Source organism: Ambystoma mexicanum, chromosome 1q, assembly GCF_040938575.1.
Source record: "Ambystoma mexicanum isolate Mex_15411 chromosome 1q, UKY_AmexF1_1, whole genome shotgun sequence".
Lineage (NCBI taxonomy): Eukaryota > Metazoa > Chordata > Amphibia > Caudata > Ambystomatidae > Ambystoma > Ambystoma mexicanum.
In genome coordinates, this window is record NC_090922.1 from 1,334,453,589 (window position 1) to 1,334,472,327 (window position 18,739).

At 45.2% G+C, this 18,739-nt stretch overlaps 1 protein-coding gene across 1 annotated transcript in view; it reads left to right on the plus strand.

Moving 5' to 3' along the window:
- CC2D1B (coiled-coil and C2 domain containing 1B) overlaps positions 1-18,739 on the plus strand; it is a 2,515,186-nt gene that overhangs the window by 2,007,970 nt on the left and 488,477 nt on the right. Inside the window, exon 20 of the mRNA XM_069642198.1 lies at positions 1,873-1,931. Coding sequence (XP_069498299.1) covers positions 1,873-1,931 — 59 coding nt within the window. The remainder of the gene's footprint in view (positions 1-1,872; positions 1,932-18,739) is intronic.

Below are 18,739 nucleotides of genomic sequence, written 5' to 3' on the forward strand. Positions count from 1 at the left end.
CTCACATAGACTACTTCCTGAACCTTACAATGGTGAAGGGTTTGAATCCCGACCTCTCCAAATTCCAAAAAAGGTGAGAAAAATGTATGGCCGAGTTGGAGCTACAGAGTCCGGTCTCTAATGCTGTATTAAAGGCCTGGATAAAAAGATGGGACAATATAGCGGACATCAGCGATGTTAGCAGATTGAAACGATACAAAGGCTGTGAAGCATTGCTCTTACCCAAAAAGGATATCAGACAATATTTAAAGCAATTCCCATCTGCTAAGCTCCGACTCAGGTACCTAAAGTTCAGGCTCAACTGCCTATCGACACTGGAAGTAATGAGGCCCAAGTGGGGCATCCCCCCGGAGTTGAGAGTCTGCAGACTGTGTGGTCACAAAACAGAATCACTCCAACATTTAGTTATGGACTGTCAAAGTCTAAGGGACAGAAGGAATCTCATGTTGGGGCCCTTTGTTAATTCACCAGCAGGACTCATAGCAGGACTCATAGCAGTGGACTTGTGGCATAGGCTCCTGTTTACGACCCACCTTTCACTTAAGCGGGCCCTGGCAAAATGTCTGATTATGATTTTTGAAAGCATCGATGAAGTTATGATATTAGCTAAGGCTGAAGCTGAGAAATTGGGAGCGGTGAACCTGGGAAGGGGAGTACTGGTTTTGGTTTCAACTATTTTGATTGTGGGAGGAAAAGGTTTGAGGATTCTGTGCAAAGTGTGACCGGCATGGCAAGGGAATTTGTTAGATCTGGACTAGTCCATGCATCGAATTGAATTTTTTTTTTTGTTCAACTTAATGTGGTCCATTTTGGATAAAGGAACAGGGTTTTCTTTTTTCTTTTCTCTTCTTTTTATATTGACTTTTACAGTGTATACGTCTGTATATGTACTGGAATTCGCCAGTGCAAGGCTGTTGCAAGCTAATGTAAGAAGTATCATGCGTACTGAAAACATTTTTCTTAATTAATAAATATTTGTTCTGTGGTCTGCATTAGACTCAGAGATTAGGAAATAAAGAATCACAGTTTACTACTGGCATCTTTAGTAAATTCAAATGAGACCCAACCAGATCATTGGGTAAAGACTTAACATGAAAGTGTGTAATGTTGTTTCACTGCTTGAATTGTGCATGTTTTTCTTATTGGCGTTGCTTCAGAGAAATAGAGATCACTTCTAGGGACAGCCTCCTTAAAAGCTTTTGTTTTATCAAAACAATGATGATGATCTGTGTGGCTTCAATCGGAAACAATTGAACTATTTCCATTTCTGAATGATGTATGTTACTAATGTAACATGATTGCAGAGAATTATCTGTTCTGACACTATGGTGGGGGAATGCAGCATATTCTCTGTCAAGTATTTATTTTTCTCCCATTCAGATTGCATTGCACTGAAGTAAGAGTGAACTTGGTAATATTTATGCTGTATATAGATCCCTCATGTCGCCCCCTCTACACCACCTGTAATGCTGGTAAATGCAAACAAGCACAGTGACTGGAAAGGGGATGTGGAAGGGTATACAAACATGAATTTACAGATGGGTAGCTTTAAACAAATATGTGTATTCCATTTTGAAGTTCCAAGTGACATAAACAACTGGTGCTTTGTTCCTGTTGTCTATTATATGTCCCTCACCCCCCTCAATGGAACATATCCTGGTAGTTTATAGCTACCCATCAGCAATTCTTTATGCTGTGCATCAGAAGGTAATACTGCTATTTGAATTATTTTGTTTGTGTCATGGTTTGATGTTGGGGGATTATCAAAGCATTTGAATCTGTATAAGACACCAAAGATTATTTTCCTCCTAGATATGCATGCCAACACTGAGATGAGCCTGTTGTTCAAGGTGATTTCTTTCTCTTTTGCAGGTGTAGCTACGAACGATTTAGATGCGTTTGTGAAGTTTGAGTTTCATTACCCTAGTGCTGTAAGTATCTGTGGCTCTGCAGGTGTTGGTGCATTTCTGAAACATCATGGCAATTCATAGATTCATTTTTTTTAATGCATTTAATGCTGATACAAGAAACATGTTTTATTTGTGAATGCATATGGGTCTTCTAACTATGTTTTTTAAAAGTTACTGGCACATTTCCACACCTTCAAACTCCAAGTTATCCGGTGGGGTAGGCTGAAGGTAATGCTGCCACCCCACCATCAAAGATTGCTGGTATGACCGGCACCAGTATTACGGGTGCAGGTAATACTGGCAACTCCCCCATGGATAGGACTCCATGGAATGTGGAGTAACTACCCTTACCAGCACTTATAATCGGCCGGTAATTCCAGCATACCAGTTGCCGGTAACAGTAATTCCGTTTGGTGATATCCCGCCTGATTTACCGGCGGGATACCACAAAACATGTAATGAAGCCCAATATTTTTCAGTAACAGCGTAATTATCCAAATTATTCAGAGTATTTAACTTTCTGTTACCATGTGTTAATTCAAGAGCAAAAATAGGTGAGTAAATTAGTTTGAAAAATCTTTGGAAAAATGTGGATACCGGGAAGTAATAATTCATTGATGGCAATTTTATAATTAGGCTAGAGATGTGGTTTGGCCAAGATGTCAGAGTAAGCGGGCAGTTTTATGGTCCCCAGCCCCGAACGATACAATCATATATCAATCTGAAACCTATTAAATTGATAGAACATGGTTGTTTCTACAGGGATGCGCGGGTGCTGAGGTAAGAGACAGACACAGGAGTTGTACGCTTGTTGGCATACACTTTTATTCAAAAGAAAATAAGAGAAAAACTACCTAGCCCTATTACTAAGAGGGGTTTCACTGCCTCAAACCATATACTAAGGACTCTGTCAGGATGTCTGAAAAAAGTATATAGTCCACCGTCCTCTATCCAAAACCTATTTACTCCTCTTATCTTATCAACTAAACTAGAAAGGAGGTGGGTCTTCTTGATCCAGAAGAGTGGATTAAAGTTCCAATCAGGGTTCCAATTTGGGGAGAAACAAAGTTACAACATGTACTGAAACAAAGTTCCAAACAGTGCAAAACAAACAAAGTTCCACAGTCGCAAAGTTCTCTGGCTCAAAAGGAAAGCAAAGTTCCAACTCAAAAATGTCAATGCCAAGACAATGGTTCCCTTCTCCTGGTCTCACTCAGGCTTCTCACTGTGATTACAAACACCAGGGAACATGTCTTCCTTCATCTGGCTTGCTGTAGGCTCCTTACAATGTCAAGAGAGTGCCTTCCTTCTCTTGACTTATCTCGTACAGTTCTCACAATACCAGGGAGGGTGCGTCCCTTCCCCTGGCCTCTTCTTCACAACACTATGACTGCAAGGGTCACAAGAGCCACAAGGGCACCCATTGATAGCTATGGGAATGGAGAAGGACGTAGTGATGATCGGTCAACGGCCCAATTTGACTCTTGTGCATGCCCACTCAGAGGAGGAGCTGGTGCAGGGTATATGCACTGACCTGAGAGTACAGTTTCAACATCAGGCTATTACCCTAGCACCAGTAACTGTAGCCGCGCTTCAGGTTTAGAAACGGGTGGCTAAGTTATGCACAACCCCAATTGCTGGTCAGCAATTACAGTCTTCTTTCCGCAAGCAGGCTAAAGTACAGAGATAAACATTCGGAACCATTGATGGCGTGTCGCTTAGAAGGCAGGGACATATAACTGACTATAGCATTTTGGAAGGGGTTGGCAACGTCCGTTGCCTTGCATTTGAGTCTGAGCAATTGGACAGCGGAGAGATCAACGAATTGGAGGGGTCCACGGGTAAAAGTGTGAATGTTCAATTACCCGAGGCCGCTATACCTGCAGTCAATTTTGAGACTACTCCAGGATCACCTTCGCGGTTAATTGAACCATTTTCCACCAGTAATCTGGCGCAAGGACCAGACGCTAGTGGGCATAAAGCAAGCACCACACAAAAATCAACTGAGGAATAACTCTAGAAAGTTCCTCAGCAACCCACACTTCACAGAGGAAGAGGCCGGTAGTGCGAATCTTAACCTTGTTGGCCCAGAAGAGGTTGTCGGAGACTTAGATAAACAAAGCGTTCTTTTATATATAGATAGATCTATGCAAACCGAAATAGGGCGTATAGAGTGGATTGATCGAACAAGAACTAATTTAGTTGGCGAAGCACTTTTGAAAACCCTGTCTATGAATCTGTTGCTAGACCCGGAATGTGAGAAAGCTGACCCACCCTCAATGGTCACAATTTCAGGCAAGGTAATGCAGACTATACAGTTTAGAGATGATCAAGATAATTTGATAATACATGGCTTATCATCTAAAAAAGGCTTGGGAGTGCAACCATAAAATATATCTTTGGTGCAGGGAGGGCCGGGGATCTCAACAAGAATGTTGAAAGGACCCCCTAAGGTTCTTGGAAAGGAGTGCTGGGATCCCATTTTTAATATGTCCAAGAAATTCAATCCCAAACAAAATCTGGCAGGAAGTCTGTTCGCAACTGGGAACTGAACAGAGAGTCTAAATTCCAAATCTAATGTGACAGAGGGACAAACACAAAGCGGGAGGTAGGGGAGAGAGATTGTCTCATGAAACTATTTGGCTTAGAGGGAAAAAACCTGTATAGGCCCGATCCATGCACTAAGCATAGACCTCCCATAACTGGCAAATCATCAGTGGATGGTATTTCGAAAACAAAGTTGACGTTGAAGAAATAAGGCTGCACTTGGATGAACTTAGGCCACATCCCAATCTGGAAATGTCATTAAATCGCTCAAGTATTTTGAAGTAGTTGCTGGATATTCCAGCATTAGATTGGGTTTCATCCTCAGGTATAGATTACATTTACATGAGTTTCCTGGATGAGGTACGATCGTATATTGTGGAAGCATTTTTGAAATCCTTCTTTGTTACCAGGGCTATCCTGTCTGAAAAGAAGGACTTGTTAAAAATAGGATGCATGGTTTACAAAAAGAGGAAGGAGGAAAGGTCTTTAATACGAGAAGTAGCTGTCCGCTGGGTGGGGAAGAGCCGAATAGAGCTATAGATAGTACGATAGAATCTGGAAAAAACACTAATAACACTAAAGCTGCAGGAACATTAATGGAATGGTTCAGTAAGGGTAAGGATGATGATGAACAAGCTGGTCTTGGTTATTGGAGATTCTGAAACAGGAATTTACAAAGAGAGATGAACCAGCTAAAGATCTCTAGTATTAGATGAAACTTATGCCTGGTTTGTAATACTAGGTGAATCAATAGTTTCCTGAAAAATGAGAAACAAAGCCAAATGTTTGAAAAATATGATATAGGGGGGCGCTGTTGCGCCGAAGCAAGATGGCCGCCTGAGTCTATAGCTCCGGACTGCGGGGGCACATACCATCCGTTATTTACCTCGCCAGTACAGCTTATTCGTCCGACACTGAGGCGGCAGGCTGCGATCGTGCCTACTTTGCAGGTCGAGGACCCTCTGTGAGACCCACAGGGCGCAGGCCGACTGTGCGGTGTGGCGAGCTGCTGAGCTGCCCAGAGCCCTGTGAGGCTCGGATCGCCGGCGCTGCCTGACACCCCGGGGCAGGCGGCCTGTGTGGGAGAGGGGCATTGAGCCACGCGTGTCGCTCTTTGCTGCCGCGCACCCTGCCTGAACCCCCGACGCCCTTTCGCCTCTACGGCACCTTGCGGGCTGGTGGCAAGGACCAGAGACCACCTGCTACATGCTCCGGACCCTCCTGTAATCTGTTTCCACGCACGCGGCACCGTTATACGCCTGCTCGTCTCCCTCGCTCCCCCTCCGGAGGCTATCCGTGTACAGCTTCACTGAGGTAAGGAGGCTGGGGAGCAGGGAGCGAGCCGCCATCCACCCGCCACCGGGTTCTCAAATACTGCGGCCACGGACCGGCCTACAATACTTTCTCCCCCACCAAGGAGCAAACACTCCTGAGTAGCGCGCCCCTCATAGCCCGCGCCGGCTTATACTGCGCACTACCCAGGCGCCCTGTGGAAGCTGCCCTGATCCTGCGGCCCGCGCCGTCTGGGACATGTCGGGGCCCTCCTCCCGCCCCCCCCTTCTCCGCTCCAACCTACCATATACACGGGAGTCCTCCGGTGGGACCAACAGGGGAAACTGTTGTTGCGCCCCCCCCTCCCTCCCCTCAAGAGACCGAAACAGCGCCCGACAGCCTAGTCGGGGGGCAGTCTGGCAGGCACCCCCCTCCCCGTGGACTCTCGTGGCTGGTGGGCCGGTGGACTCATCCTGAACATAAATACAAATCCAGCCCTCCCCTCCCAGCTCAAATATTCTTGGTGGCTTGGGGTGCCACTAGAACTGTGCCACTGCCGTTCTCCACCCCCACCACCTCCACCCATTTAGGACACCCCCACTGGTGTTCCCACTAACGATCCGTGCAACTTGTGGTAACACGGACATGTCTTTGTAGGTGGCTCATAGATTACCCTGCTTCCAAGTCGACCACCTCCCCTTTGACGCCAAGAGCCAGACAGTCATATACCCAGGTACTCCGGATCAGGGTCCACTAACTGGGAGCTGCATCACCTCCAACATCTGTAGCTTACCCAGTCTTCTTGCATCTGATCCCAAATTCATCGCCTTGCAAACTCTACCCAGTTGAAGACCTTGAGGGCCAGTGGCGACCCCCTGATGCTGTCTCTTTGTTGCGGGCACCCCCTCAATACTGTGGGTCTGCCGGCCTTCCAAACCCAAACCTGAGAACTTTCAACGTTCCTTCACTTGACAATTGCCGTACGCCTACTGGGCGGATGCGTAGCCCCCCCTGGGCTCCAACACCTACTCCACGCTACATCGAACCAGCGGTATTATACCACCCCACCAACCCCACCACAAGGGGCTTACACACACTGCAGTCACCGCCGGGGCAGATCCTATTCATCTGAGAGCATGAAAATCGCGTGAATCGCTATTGCAGAGCATTACCTGGCTGTAACTTTGACACCATTCCACAGCCCCAGAAGTCTTCATACCATAGCCCCAGGTGTCCTTGCACTGCGGTTGGAGCTGGGGGAGTCTCTCTACCTCTGTACAACTACCCTTATTCTGGACCCCGGTCCCCAAACCCGACCCTCGCCATGACCAAGGGAGCTGGTATGGGGAAGAAACAGAGCTCATTGAATATGTTTACTAAAACGCCTTCCAAACCCGCCACTGACGGATCCGAGGCACAACCTTCCACCTCTGCTCCACTAACTTCTGAGGACTCACAGAAAATGCTGGAATACATACGTGATGGCTTTACCACACTCCATACTAAATTGGACGATATGAATGGGACAATCTCCTCCATAAAAGCCCATTTCGAAAGGACTGATGGTAGAGTAGCTGAGGTTGAAACTAGACTGGGAGTCGCGGAGGATGACCTGGGCTCGCTACAGGCTGCAGTATCTATGCTCACTAACCGTGTGGCAGCGGTGGAAAAGAAAAATGATGACCTTGAATCCCGCTCGAGGCGGAATAACCTGCGTATTATTGGAATTCCCAAGGACAACATCACTGAACCCATGGAGGACTACGTGGAACGCATCCTCATGACACTTCTAGATGCCCCTAAACTCTCCTCACAGTGTGCCGTCGAAAGAGCACACCGAGCCCTGACCGCAAAGCCTAAACCGGGTGCTCCGCTGCCGCCATTATTGCCAGAATCCTAAACTTCTGGGAACGGGTTGCCCTCCTTAGGGCGGCCAGGATCAAGGGAGAACTACGCCTGGGAGCGAAGAGAGTCCACCTCTATCCGGACTACTCCGTGGCTGTACAACGGGAGTGCCAATCATTCACAGCCGTGAAGAGGAGACTTTGCGACCTGGAAGTCAAGTACTCCATGCTATTCCCCGCAAAACTTTGTCTCGAACATTCCAGTAAAACTTTCTTCTTCACTATCCCTGAGGAGGCCTCTAAGTTCCTCGACGAACACTTCCCCGGCTGACCCACGACTCCCACGGACACAGTCCACCAAGATACCAATTATATTGCTTTAAATCAATGATGGTCCGCCTATAGCCCCGTTCACGTGGTTTCACACCAAGCGCATCACCTCTGTTTATGCACCTGGCTCCTCCGCTTCCTGTTTTGCTCCTCCATTCTCCTGGCCCCACTATAGGAGCGGGTTCTTGCTATGTTTGAATTTCAGTAGCACTCTACAATTGCACCAGTTTCTAGTTTGCTCTGATTAGGCCAGTCTCCCCTAATGCAGACCTGTTGTAGTTGAAATGTTTATAATTGAGATCTCTCAGGGTTGGGGGCTATGAAAATGCATGAACTTGATCCTACAGTCCACTGGTCTCCACCATAATCCTTCACACATGTAACCTGAACTGAACACGCTTGTCACTCTAACTGTATTTGCACTCTACTTGCCCTCGCACAGCCCGTCGCACCACGGCTAGGACTGCCAACACCCCCTCAGGCGCTGATGCCGAGTTGTTTGTTGTTGCTTTGTTATGGGTTGGGTTTCGTCCCTCTGTTTGGGGGAGGGATGTGGGCGGGGGAGGTAGGATGGGACGTTCTAGTTAAAAAAAAGGTTTTGACAGCCACCGGAGGCACCACACGCGCGCCACAGCGTAACACCTTACATTTCCAGTCATGAGGCCGCGTATACCCAGCTCGTACATATTCCACTCACTAATAACCCCTTCACAGTAATTCAACCACTACCCCTCGAGTAATGGCTAACTCCGACTTAACCTTTATGAGCTGGAACATCCAGGGGTTGGGCAACTACAAAAAAATGCGTCAGATCCACCTTTATGCCGAGCGCCATGGAGTCAAAATCCTATGTCTACAGGAAACCCACGCTCGTTCTGAGCAATGCGAGCGCTTCACCAGACAATGGGGACCGCAGAGGTACTACACCAATTCTTCCACCCACAGCCGTGGCACCCTCACCTTAATACACAAGAGCCTGAAATGTTCCTGTCAGCACTCCCACATAGATCCACTTGGCAGATATGTGTTGATCACTGGCACACTACAAGGCCAAGAGGTGGTAATTCTGAATATATATGGCCCCAACGTAAACGACCCCGATTTCTATCTATAATTAGCCACTCGAAAGCTACCCCCTGATCCCCGTTTTATGGGGCGGGGATTTTAATACGATACTGGATGTTACCCTAGATACATCAGGCTCCAGACCACGCCAACTGTCTAAAGCAGCATGTACTGTGCTCACCACACTTCCCCGACTTGCACTGGTGGATGCCTGGCGTCTGATGTACCCTGACTCTCGCACATACTCCTTTTATTCCTCAGTGCATGATTCCCACTCGAGAATAGACAGATGGCTCATTACAGACATGTTGGTCCGATGCCTATCTCACCTGGCTATCCTCCCCAGGACACTATGAGACCATTCACCGGTACTTATCACCCAGAACTTGGGTCCGGACGCCAACAGTAGCAGGCAGTGGAGGATGAGTCCTCAGTCACTTCTTGACCCGGTCTTTGCTTCCGAGATGGAATCCTCCATTGTGGAATACTTCGAGATCAATTCAAACTCTGTGTCAACACAAGCTGTGCTCTGGGAAGCTTTCAAGGCACACACTAGAGGTACTGCCATCTCAAAAAGCTGTGGAATCCTGAGGGGCATCCGCGCCGACATTGCCGTTAGCGAATCGGCCCTTGCTTCCCACGAATCCCAATACGCTTCAGATCACTCCCCAGCCACCCTGGTGGCGCTCGGAGCGGAGCTGGACAGGTTCCGTGCCCTTGCTGATCGCGAGGTTAAGTTCTTGGACACCCCCCAATTGGCGAGGAAATACGGTGAAGGAGAGCGGCCTGGTCGAATGCTGGCTAGTATATTGCGCCGTGAACTTTGTGCTCCCAACATCCCAGCCATAACTAGGCCCGATGGCTCACTTGCCACCTCCCCACAAGACATAAACTCCGAGTCCCTTTCGTTCTACACTTCCTTGTATTCAGAGGCCGACGGTCCCCAGGTCCCGGAAATCGATACTTACCTAGATAATCTTCCCATCTCCGTCCTCTCAGTCGACGCAAGTGGCTTTCTTGAGAGACCCATCACATTGCAGGAACTTGTCGAAGCCATTGAGTCACTGTCATCTGGGAAGGCCCCTGGCCCTGATGGGCTCCCTATGGACTTCTATAAACAATATAAAGCTCACCTAGAACCACATCTACTGGCCCTTTGGGCGGAATCATGCGACAGAGGAATACTACCCCAGTCTCTCAGTGAGGCACCGATTACAGTACTCCTCAAACCGGACAAACCCCCCACTCAGTGTCATGATGCCTACCCCCTGGAGCAGGCATCACGCCCCCGGGTAAAAGCCCAACGGCCCTTCATTGGGGCTCTTTGGACTCTGTCCTGGCGCCGTTGGCCATAGGCGCCAGGCTCATAAGGGGAAGTGTTTGGTGCACTTACCTGAAGCAGACCATGCTGCACACTCACCTGATGCAGACCATGCTGCATGAAGAACCAAGCCAAATGAGGCTTAGGAGGGACTATTTTTCTGAAGGAACTATTTTGTTACTTGGGTGGGGCTGTGGAAGAATACTCACCTGGAACTTCTTCCAAAGCTATTTAAGCCACGCCCGGACAGCCACACGTGCTTCGCGTTGTTCTGCATCCCAGCAGCTGAACGCTCACCGTGTTTGCTCCTGCACCTGGACTCCAGCCACGCCCGCCTCGAACCTGGAACACCTGTAAGGGAATAAGAGAAGGGAAAGGTGAAAACCAAGAACTTATTCAACCTTCTTATCTGCATCCGGAATCTTCACGCCAGCATTCCTGAAGGAAGACTTCGATTTAAAAGCACAGCGTTGCTCGCTGCAGCGCCGCGCTTCACTCACCTGTTCCTGAGACGCCACCCGGCTCCATCGAGGCTCTCAGCACCGGTCGCCACATCTCTGCACCTAAGGGAGAGAAGAAGAGACAAAAGGTGAGCAAGGGAACACAAGAGGAAAGCCGAATTCTCAGCCATATTACTTACCGGCTTTTCTTGGTGAACCATTCCACATCTCGGGTCGGCGCCGCATCTTTGGCAGGTACCGCACCCTGGCCCCTATGGGGAAAGGACATTTTCAGCCATATTACTTACCGGCTTTTCTTGGTGAACCATTCCACATCTCGGGTCGGCACCGCATCTTTGGCAGGTACCGCACCCCTGCCCCTATGGGGAAAGGACAAAAGACATTACTGGGGAATTATAAAGACATTTAGAGGGGTCGCCCTCATCACTAACTCACCTGATTTTAGCACCGGCAATTTAACCCCTCAACGCATCGCCTTTGTTCTGCACCTGAAATAAAGGACAGAAATGACAACATAAAAGGAGGCTCACACTTGAACTTTTGCATCTTCATACTTACGGCGTATCGCTCAGAAAAGTCAAGTGGATGTGCCAGCGCCATTCTGAAAACCAGTGAAGTAACTGGACGAACGCGCGCCCCTGCACCAGAAGCAGGATGGAGAGTTCATCCTTCCAAACCATAAGGTGAGATTAAACCGGGGGTTTTGAAGGAATCAGAGAACAACGAAGGGGGAAGGGGGGGAGCAAGCACACTATTCGGCAGACAGTTAATCCCCTTTCTCATCTGCAGAAGGATATTCCTACGGGCCCGACAAGCAAGATTTGGGGGTCCTGTTCAATCGGTGGTCCGAATTCTGCGCATCACGCTTGAAGAGGCCACAGCAACCCAGACCAGACCAGCGCCTCCGTGGGAGCCAGGTGAGCGCTTCATACCGACCTCTCTCGCTGATCAACGGTGATGTCAAAACATGTGCGAAACTTCTAGCCAACCGCCTAGCCCCATACATGCCTCACATCATCCACCCTGACCAGTCGGGATTTGTCCCCGGTAGATCCACTTCCCTAAATCTACGAAGGCTTTTCAATGTGCTCAATAGGATCACCCCGGCTACACAGGCGGTTGCGGCCACGCTGGACATGCAGAAAGCATTCGACTCGGTCTCGTGGCAATATCTATGGCGAGTCCTCGAGAAATGCAAGTTCGGCCCCAACTTCCGATCCTGGATTAAGCTGCTCTACACAGGTCCATCGGCCAGGGTCTGCACTGAAGACAGAGGCTCTGCTCCCTTCCAGATATCTAGAGGCACACGCCAGGGATGCCCTTTCTCCCCACTCATCTTCGCCATAGCCATGGAACCCTTCGCTGACATGATTCGGAAATCACACTCGCACAGGGGATTGCGCACTGCCGGCCAATCCGACATAGTTTCCCTCTATGCTGATGATGCCCTCCTATACATTCGCTCCCCCGAAACCAACCTCGCTCCCATACTGACTGATGTAGCCCATTTTGGAGACATATCCGGTCTGATTGTAAACTGTTCCAAGTCTACCTTATTCCCACTAACAGATTTAATGCAACCCCCCCCCAGACCTCCATTGATTCAGCTGGTCCCCGTCTAGCTTCACCTACCTGGGAGTGGTGGTCTCCCGACATACGGCACAACTACGCGTCGACAATTTCCAGAGCTACCTCACTAATCTGGCGACAAAAACCTCTCACTGGACTAGGCTCCCCATCTCGCTGGCAGGCAGAATTGGAATACTTAAAATGGTTGTATTACCCCAATTGATCTATCGATTCACCAATCTGCCTGTCTGGCCCGGTGATGCCTTCTTCCAAACACTGCCCTCCCTCTGCAACACCTTTCTCTGGCACTCAGGCGCGGTCCGCCTCAAACTGTCCACCTTGACCGCCCCCAAAGCACTGGGTGGATTCAAAGCACCAGATTTTCTCAGGTACTGGGTGGTGGCCCAATCCCAATTCGCTGCACACTGGTTCAACACCATTGACCCCCCCCCCATGTTCGCCTGGAAAAGCTAACGGTCAGTGACCAAGTTATTGGATCTCTGATACTCAAGCCGATCCCCCCTAAATTAGACTATGCAGACCCTGTCGTTAGCACGTCCCTGGCACTAACCAAACTTTGGCAATGGTCGACACTCCTGACCCATTCCACGGGGATCTGCCATTATGGAACTTCCTTCCCGATATTCCACATATTCCACGCTCAGTATAGTGTCTCACTGGTCGGACGCCGGCTTCTTGATGATCCGCGATTCATTTGAACAAGGAAACTTTATTGAGTGGCCTGACCTCCCCCTTTCAGTCAAATGTCGACCTTCGGTGTGGCTACAATACTCGTCACTCCGAGAGAGTCTTAAATCCAGGTACCCCGACTTCCCTGCCCTGTCGCCTGACGAGCCTATAGTTGGTGAGCTTTGCTCCTATCTCTCATTTAGAGGTAAAGTGTCAAGACTTTATTCCCTGCTACAGACTACAGCACCCCCCCCCTTTCGCCAAGCTAAGGAACAGTTGGGAGAGGGACCTCGGGGTTGAAATTACCGACGAGAGATGGTCTCAAATGTGTGTTCGAACCCATGATGTGTCCTACAACACCAAATTCAAACTGATCCAATTCAAGGTTCTGCACAGGTTCCACCACACTCCCATGAGACTGCATCGCATGTTCCACGCCACCCCCCCTACATGTCCCAGATGCGGCACTGATCAAGCCTCCTATATCCATATGCTATGGGACTGCCCCCTCTAAACCCAATTCTGGATGGATATTTGCTCCACACTATCTGACATCCTGGAACACACTGTCACCCCACCCCACTGCACTGCTTGTTCCATGACCGCCCTCAATTGCCCCGTGACTCTAAGAAACTGGCAGGCCTATGCATGCTGCTGGCAGTTCTTTGCCTATTACTAAGCTGGCTCCGCCCCAGGGCCTCGACCTACACGCAGTGGCTCTGATCAGTCACATGGGCGCATGACACGGAGCAGTCCTGGAATGCAATGCAACACCCACATTCCAGGCTGAGAGACATCTGACGTAGACTCCGGGAATATATGACCGCCATGTCTTCCCAATCCAATTCGTCGCCCTCCTCTTTGGTGGGCTCCCCCTAGATGCATACCCCTTCTGGTACAGCGGGTAACACCTTGTTTATTGCCGATTTCGATATTGTTTCATTGTCTGATGTGTATATTGCCTGATGTTTGCTTAAATATGGCGCTGTGTGGCCCCTCTGTTTTTTCTGGTATGCTGTCAATTCAAATAAAAAAAATAAGAAAAATATGATATAGTCCTATTCCAAGAAACATGTCTCATTTAATATTTGGTTAGATGGGTTTACAATTGTCTAACAAGCAGCAACCAAAGAAAACAGAGGAAGATCATTGGGTTGGTTATTGATTGCGACTAGGAATTCTAAAATTAAACGTATAGATGTCATCTCAGAGTATATCCCTGGTGTCTTGGCTTTAGCAATTAATATTAATATCAAAGGGGAAAATTCAAGTATACTTACAGTAAATTTATATTTGAATCTGGTTGCTACTAAAATTGATGTCTTCTTGGATAAGATATCGGAAATAGTGGGAATGCGGCTGGCCTCAAATTAGGCAAATTTGATGCTGACTGGAGATTTAACTGGCATTGTTATATGAGCCCCAATCCTAACAATAATTGTTGTAGCCCTAAAAGAAAAAAATGTAGAGCCATGTTCAAAGAATGGGACTTGAACATAGCAAATGGAAATATGAAATGAGACTTTATGAAAAATGTAACATGCAAAAGTGAAGCTAAATCACCTGTAATTGATTATATGATTCTCTCGAAGACAATGTTTGATGCATGTAACTTGTTCATGGTAATGGATACACACTTATTGATCATAATATGTTGATTGGAAAAATGAATTTCAGTTCAAAAGTTAATATCGCTAAAAGCCACACAATTCTTACTGTTAATTGTCGAGGTAATCGGATTATTATTATTATCTTTATTGTTTTTGGTTTTTTTTACAAACCTTTACAAAAACATTTTTCTTTTTCATAAGAATCAATCATTTACAAGTTTCTAAAACACAAATTTTCAATCAATTCAATACTAGTATAAAATACACTTTTTCCTTAAGAGTTGGTCATTTTCGATTTTCTTAAACACTATTTTCCAATCAATTCAATACCAACATTAAATACATTTTTCCTTAAGAATCAATCATTTACAAGTTACTAAAACACAACTTTCAAATCAATACAAAACCAACATTAAATATACATCTCCTTAAAGGCAATCAATTACAAGTTACTAAAACACAACTTTCAAATCAATACAATACCAACCTTAAATCTACTTTTAGGACATAATAGTATACTAGAAACTATACCACATTTAAAACCTTAAACATCTAATCATTTCATTTTTTCTTTTTATACTTTTAAAACCTTTTTAGATGGCAACATTTGTCATGATATCTAGGTGTACTCAGCTATTTATGAAATTATTACGATAATCTAGATAGAACTCAGGTTTCAGGAAACATTGCATACTATTCTCAGAAATTCACTGATGCGTATTTTCAGTATCGTTGAGTTTCCATGCATCATCTCATACCATAGATTTTCCCTATTAACATTCGAAGTATCATTTACAAACTTGGAAAAGTATTCTATTCGTGGTTTCAATGAACTAGGGCATATCAGTAACAGATGTATTAGCGTTTCTTTCGTTCCTGATATTTTACAGTATCTACAGGTTTTAAAAGTCACATCATTATTCGTTCTGATATAGTGTAGAGTTTAATATCACCACGTTGTTCTCTAGCCAGTCATAAGCTTTTATTAATTCTTTTACCTTCTGGGGATTTTTCAGTAGGATCTCGTTTGTAAGGCCTAGATCCCGTAGTTTCGATTCACATATTTCTTTTATTTCTTTCATGAAAACACCCTCTAGATCATTTCCTAAACATTGATACATTGTATTATTTTTACCAAGGATACATTTACGCAATAATAACAACTTTTTCCGATATACAATACTTTTCAGTGACGTTAGGCCCAATTCATATCTTATTGCTTCTATTGGTAGACATTTTGGTAGATGTCTTAAAACTTTACGCCATATACAAGCTTCAACTATTTTCAAATGTGGTATCAGATTATTTGAACAAAGTTCAAGACCATAAGTCAGTCTTGGAATGGCTTTAGTGCGATAAAAAAGAATGCATGCGCTTAATGTGAACTTGCCATATTTCTTTTCAATTACCATCATTTGATTAGCAATACCCACAGCCTTCCTTTTAAGCTCCTTTATCATATAGCTAAGTGTGTATTTACTCATGTAGGTATATCCTAGATATCTGAGGACAGCTTGGTTTTTTATTTTTACACCATCACAAAACCATTACCAAAGAATCTTGTTTTAAAGATTTCACACCAGTATGAAAAATCACAGTTTTGTTTGGATTTACCATCAGTTTCCTTTCTTGTATAAAATTTACAAATATGTTCATCATCCTCTGTAGACCTACTTTCGTGCCATCAAATAACAAAAAGTCGTCTGCATATGCTATCCATTTTATGGTGAGCTTACCTATCTTTGGTGAGACCAGGCCACTCACATCCATAATTTTTCCTATCTGAGAGACATAGAGATTGAATAAAGTCGCTGATAGTCTACAACCCTGTCTTAAGCCATTATTTGCTTTTATTTGTTCTGATAATTTGCCTCTATTATTTAAGCGCTCTTTCAGTACCGTATCAGAATATAGCATAATTATTAGTTCTAGTAGACCTTTTTCCATTCCCAGGCTATCCAGGGTTCTCCATAACATTCCTCTATCTACTTTATCAAACGCCATGGAGAGGTCCATTGATGCTATGTACAGTGCATGATTATATTTTACTTTGGCCTTAGCTTGTAGACTGGCTACTATCAAGCCTCCTATTTCAGTTGCCATGGCGTGTCTAAAACCTATTTGTCTCGGATCTAGTATATTGTTATTCTCGATCCAGATATTGATTTCTAATTTTTGATTCCACATCTGATATCATTATAGGTCGATAGTTTAGAGGGCTTAAACGATTTTCCTTTTTAAAAATTAAGATTACATATGCCATCTTCCAGGAGGTTGGGATTTGTTTGGTTTCTATAATCTCTTTAAACAAGCAATGTAGAATGTTAGCCCATAAATCAATATTATATTTTAAGGTGATATTGGATAAATTATTTGGGCCCGGAGTGGTTGAGGATTTAACTTTTTTTATATACATCGCAATCTTCTTTGCAGAGATATCCAAATACCAGGTCTGGTTACAATTATAGTTATCCATCATTTGAACCTCTGAGCTCATATATAAGTCTTCAAAATAGGTTACCCATACATCTTCTGCAATCGGGTTTAAAGAAAGTTGCATTTGCGTAGTTTCATTGCCATTAATCAATGACCAAGTTTCCCTTGTATTGCAATCCTTCATTGCTGCCAACATGGCTTCGCCGTCTTTTTGTGCCATGTGTGAGCGATGTGAAATTATCCCATTTTTGTATATCTGTTTGCATTGCTTAATTTTTTGGGTGATTTCATCTGTGTTACACTTTAATTGTTTTAGGCTACCCACCTCTTTATGCAATATCAAAGACATGAGCATTTTTTGTTACAGGTATTTGGTCATATGTTTTCTTTACATTACATTTCTCCAGTGTTTCTTGTATATAATCTTTAAAAACCCCACCAGAGTAAGACATTTTCCATTCCATCGGGAAAGACATATAATCCTGTATTAACAAAAAGTTTACCTTTTCGTTCGAGGTTATTTGGTGTCCATTTTACTCTGTTACCTGCTGTATTTATTTCTATATGCATATCCCAATCTTCTCCATTCACATTTTTTTTTTGTTCCAAGGCATCTGTATTGATATCATTGCATGATCACTTTCCTTACAGCTTTGCACTTTCATATCACAGTTATTTACAAAAAAGTGATTACTGGCTATTATGTAATCTAAAATCGAGCTCAGTCCTCTGGCTTTGCAGGTTGGCTGCGTGTTATGTATAAGTTGCAAGCCCCAACTCGATGCAAAATCAATCCAGAGACTGCCTCTATATCTTTTACTGAGGGCTGCTACCGAGTTGTGCTTTATAGATGTAAGTGTCCATGTGGTATCTGAATGTCCTAAGTCACAATCTGCATTCAAATCACCTGCCAGTACAAGCACACCCATAGGGTAGAGCTCTAACCAGGCCGTGATTCTATCATTTAACAACTCCAAGACCTCAATCAGCTGATCATTGAGTGGCTGGCTACATTCCAATATATGTTTACTATCAAGATATCTATTTCCATTTGAATTGCTCGTATTTTAAATGTGCCAATTATTATGCTTTCTGATATTTGTTGATTAGTTAGCATAGTAATATTAGTATCCGATTTGTACACCAAGATCAATCCCCCACTAGGTCGACCTATTGTTCCTTTGATCGCTTTACAGTTGATAATTCCGTACCCATCCCACAGCAAGTTGTTAGTTGCCCATGTTTCCTGTAATAACGCAAAGTCAAATTCTTCCAGTTGGCTCACAATATTTTTATTTGCCACAATATGTGAGTATCCCCTTGTGTTCCAGGAAACTAAACTAAATGGGGTCTTTTTGTCAAAGTGATATTTTTGCTGATTTCAGATTCTCTATGGAGTCTCGCAGCGATATGGAAAGTGACCTCCATTCCTGCATGTCAATCAACTGAGACCTAGCAATGTCTGTTACTATGCTATCTTGCATCTTTGTCGATAGTGATTGTATTCCCAGTCTGTCGGTGCCGTATCCAGCTGCTTCTTGTATGCTAAACTCTTGTTTTCTTAAACCATCATCCCCTTGTGTACATTCTTGATACTTTTGTACGTCAAAACCCCTTTTCTGTAGAGCACCCGCCTCCTTCAGTATTAGAGCTCTCACTAGTGGAGATCTTATGATTAATCTGA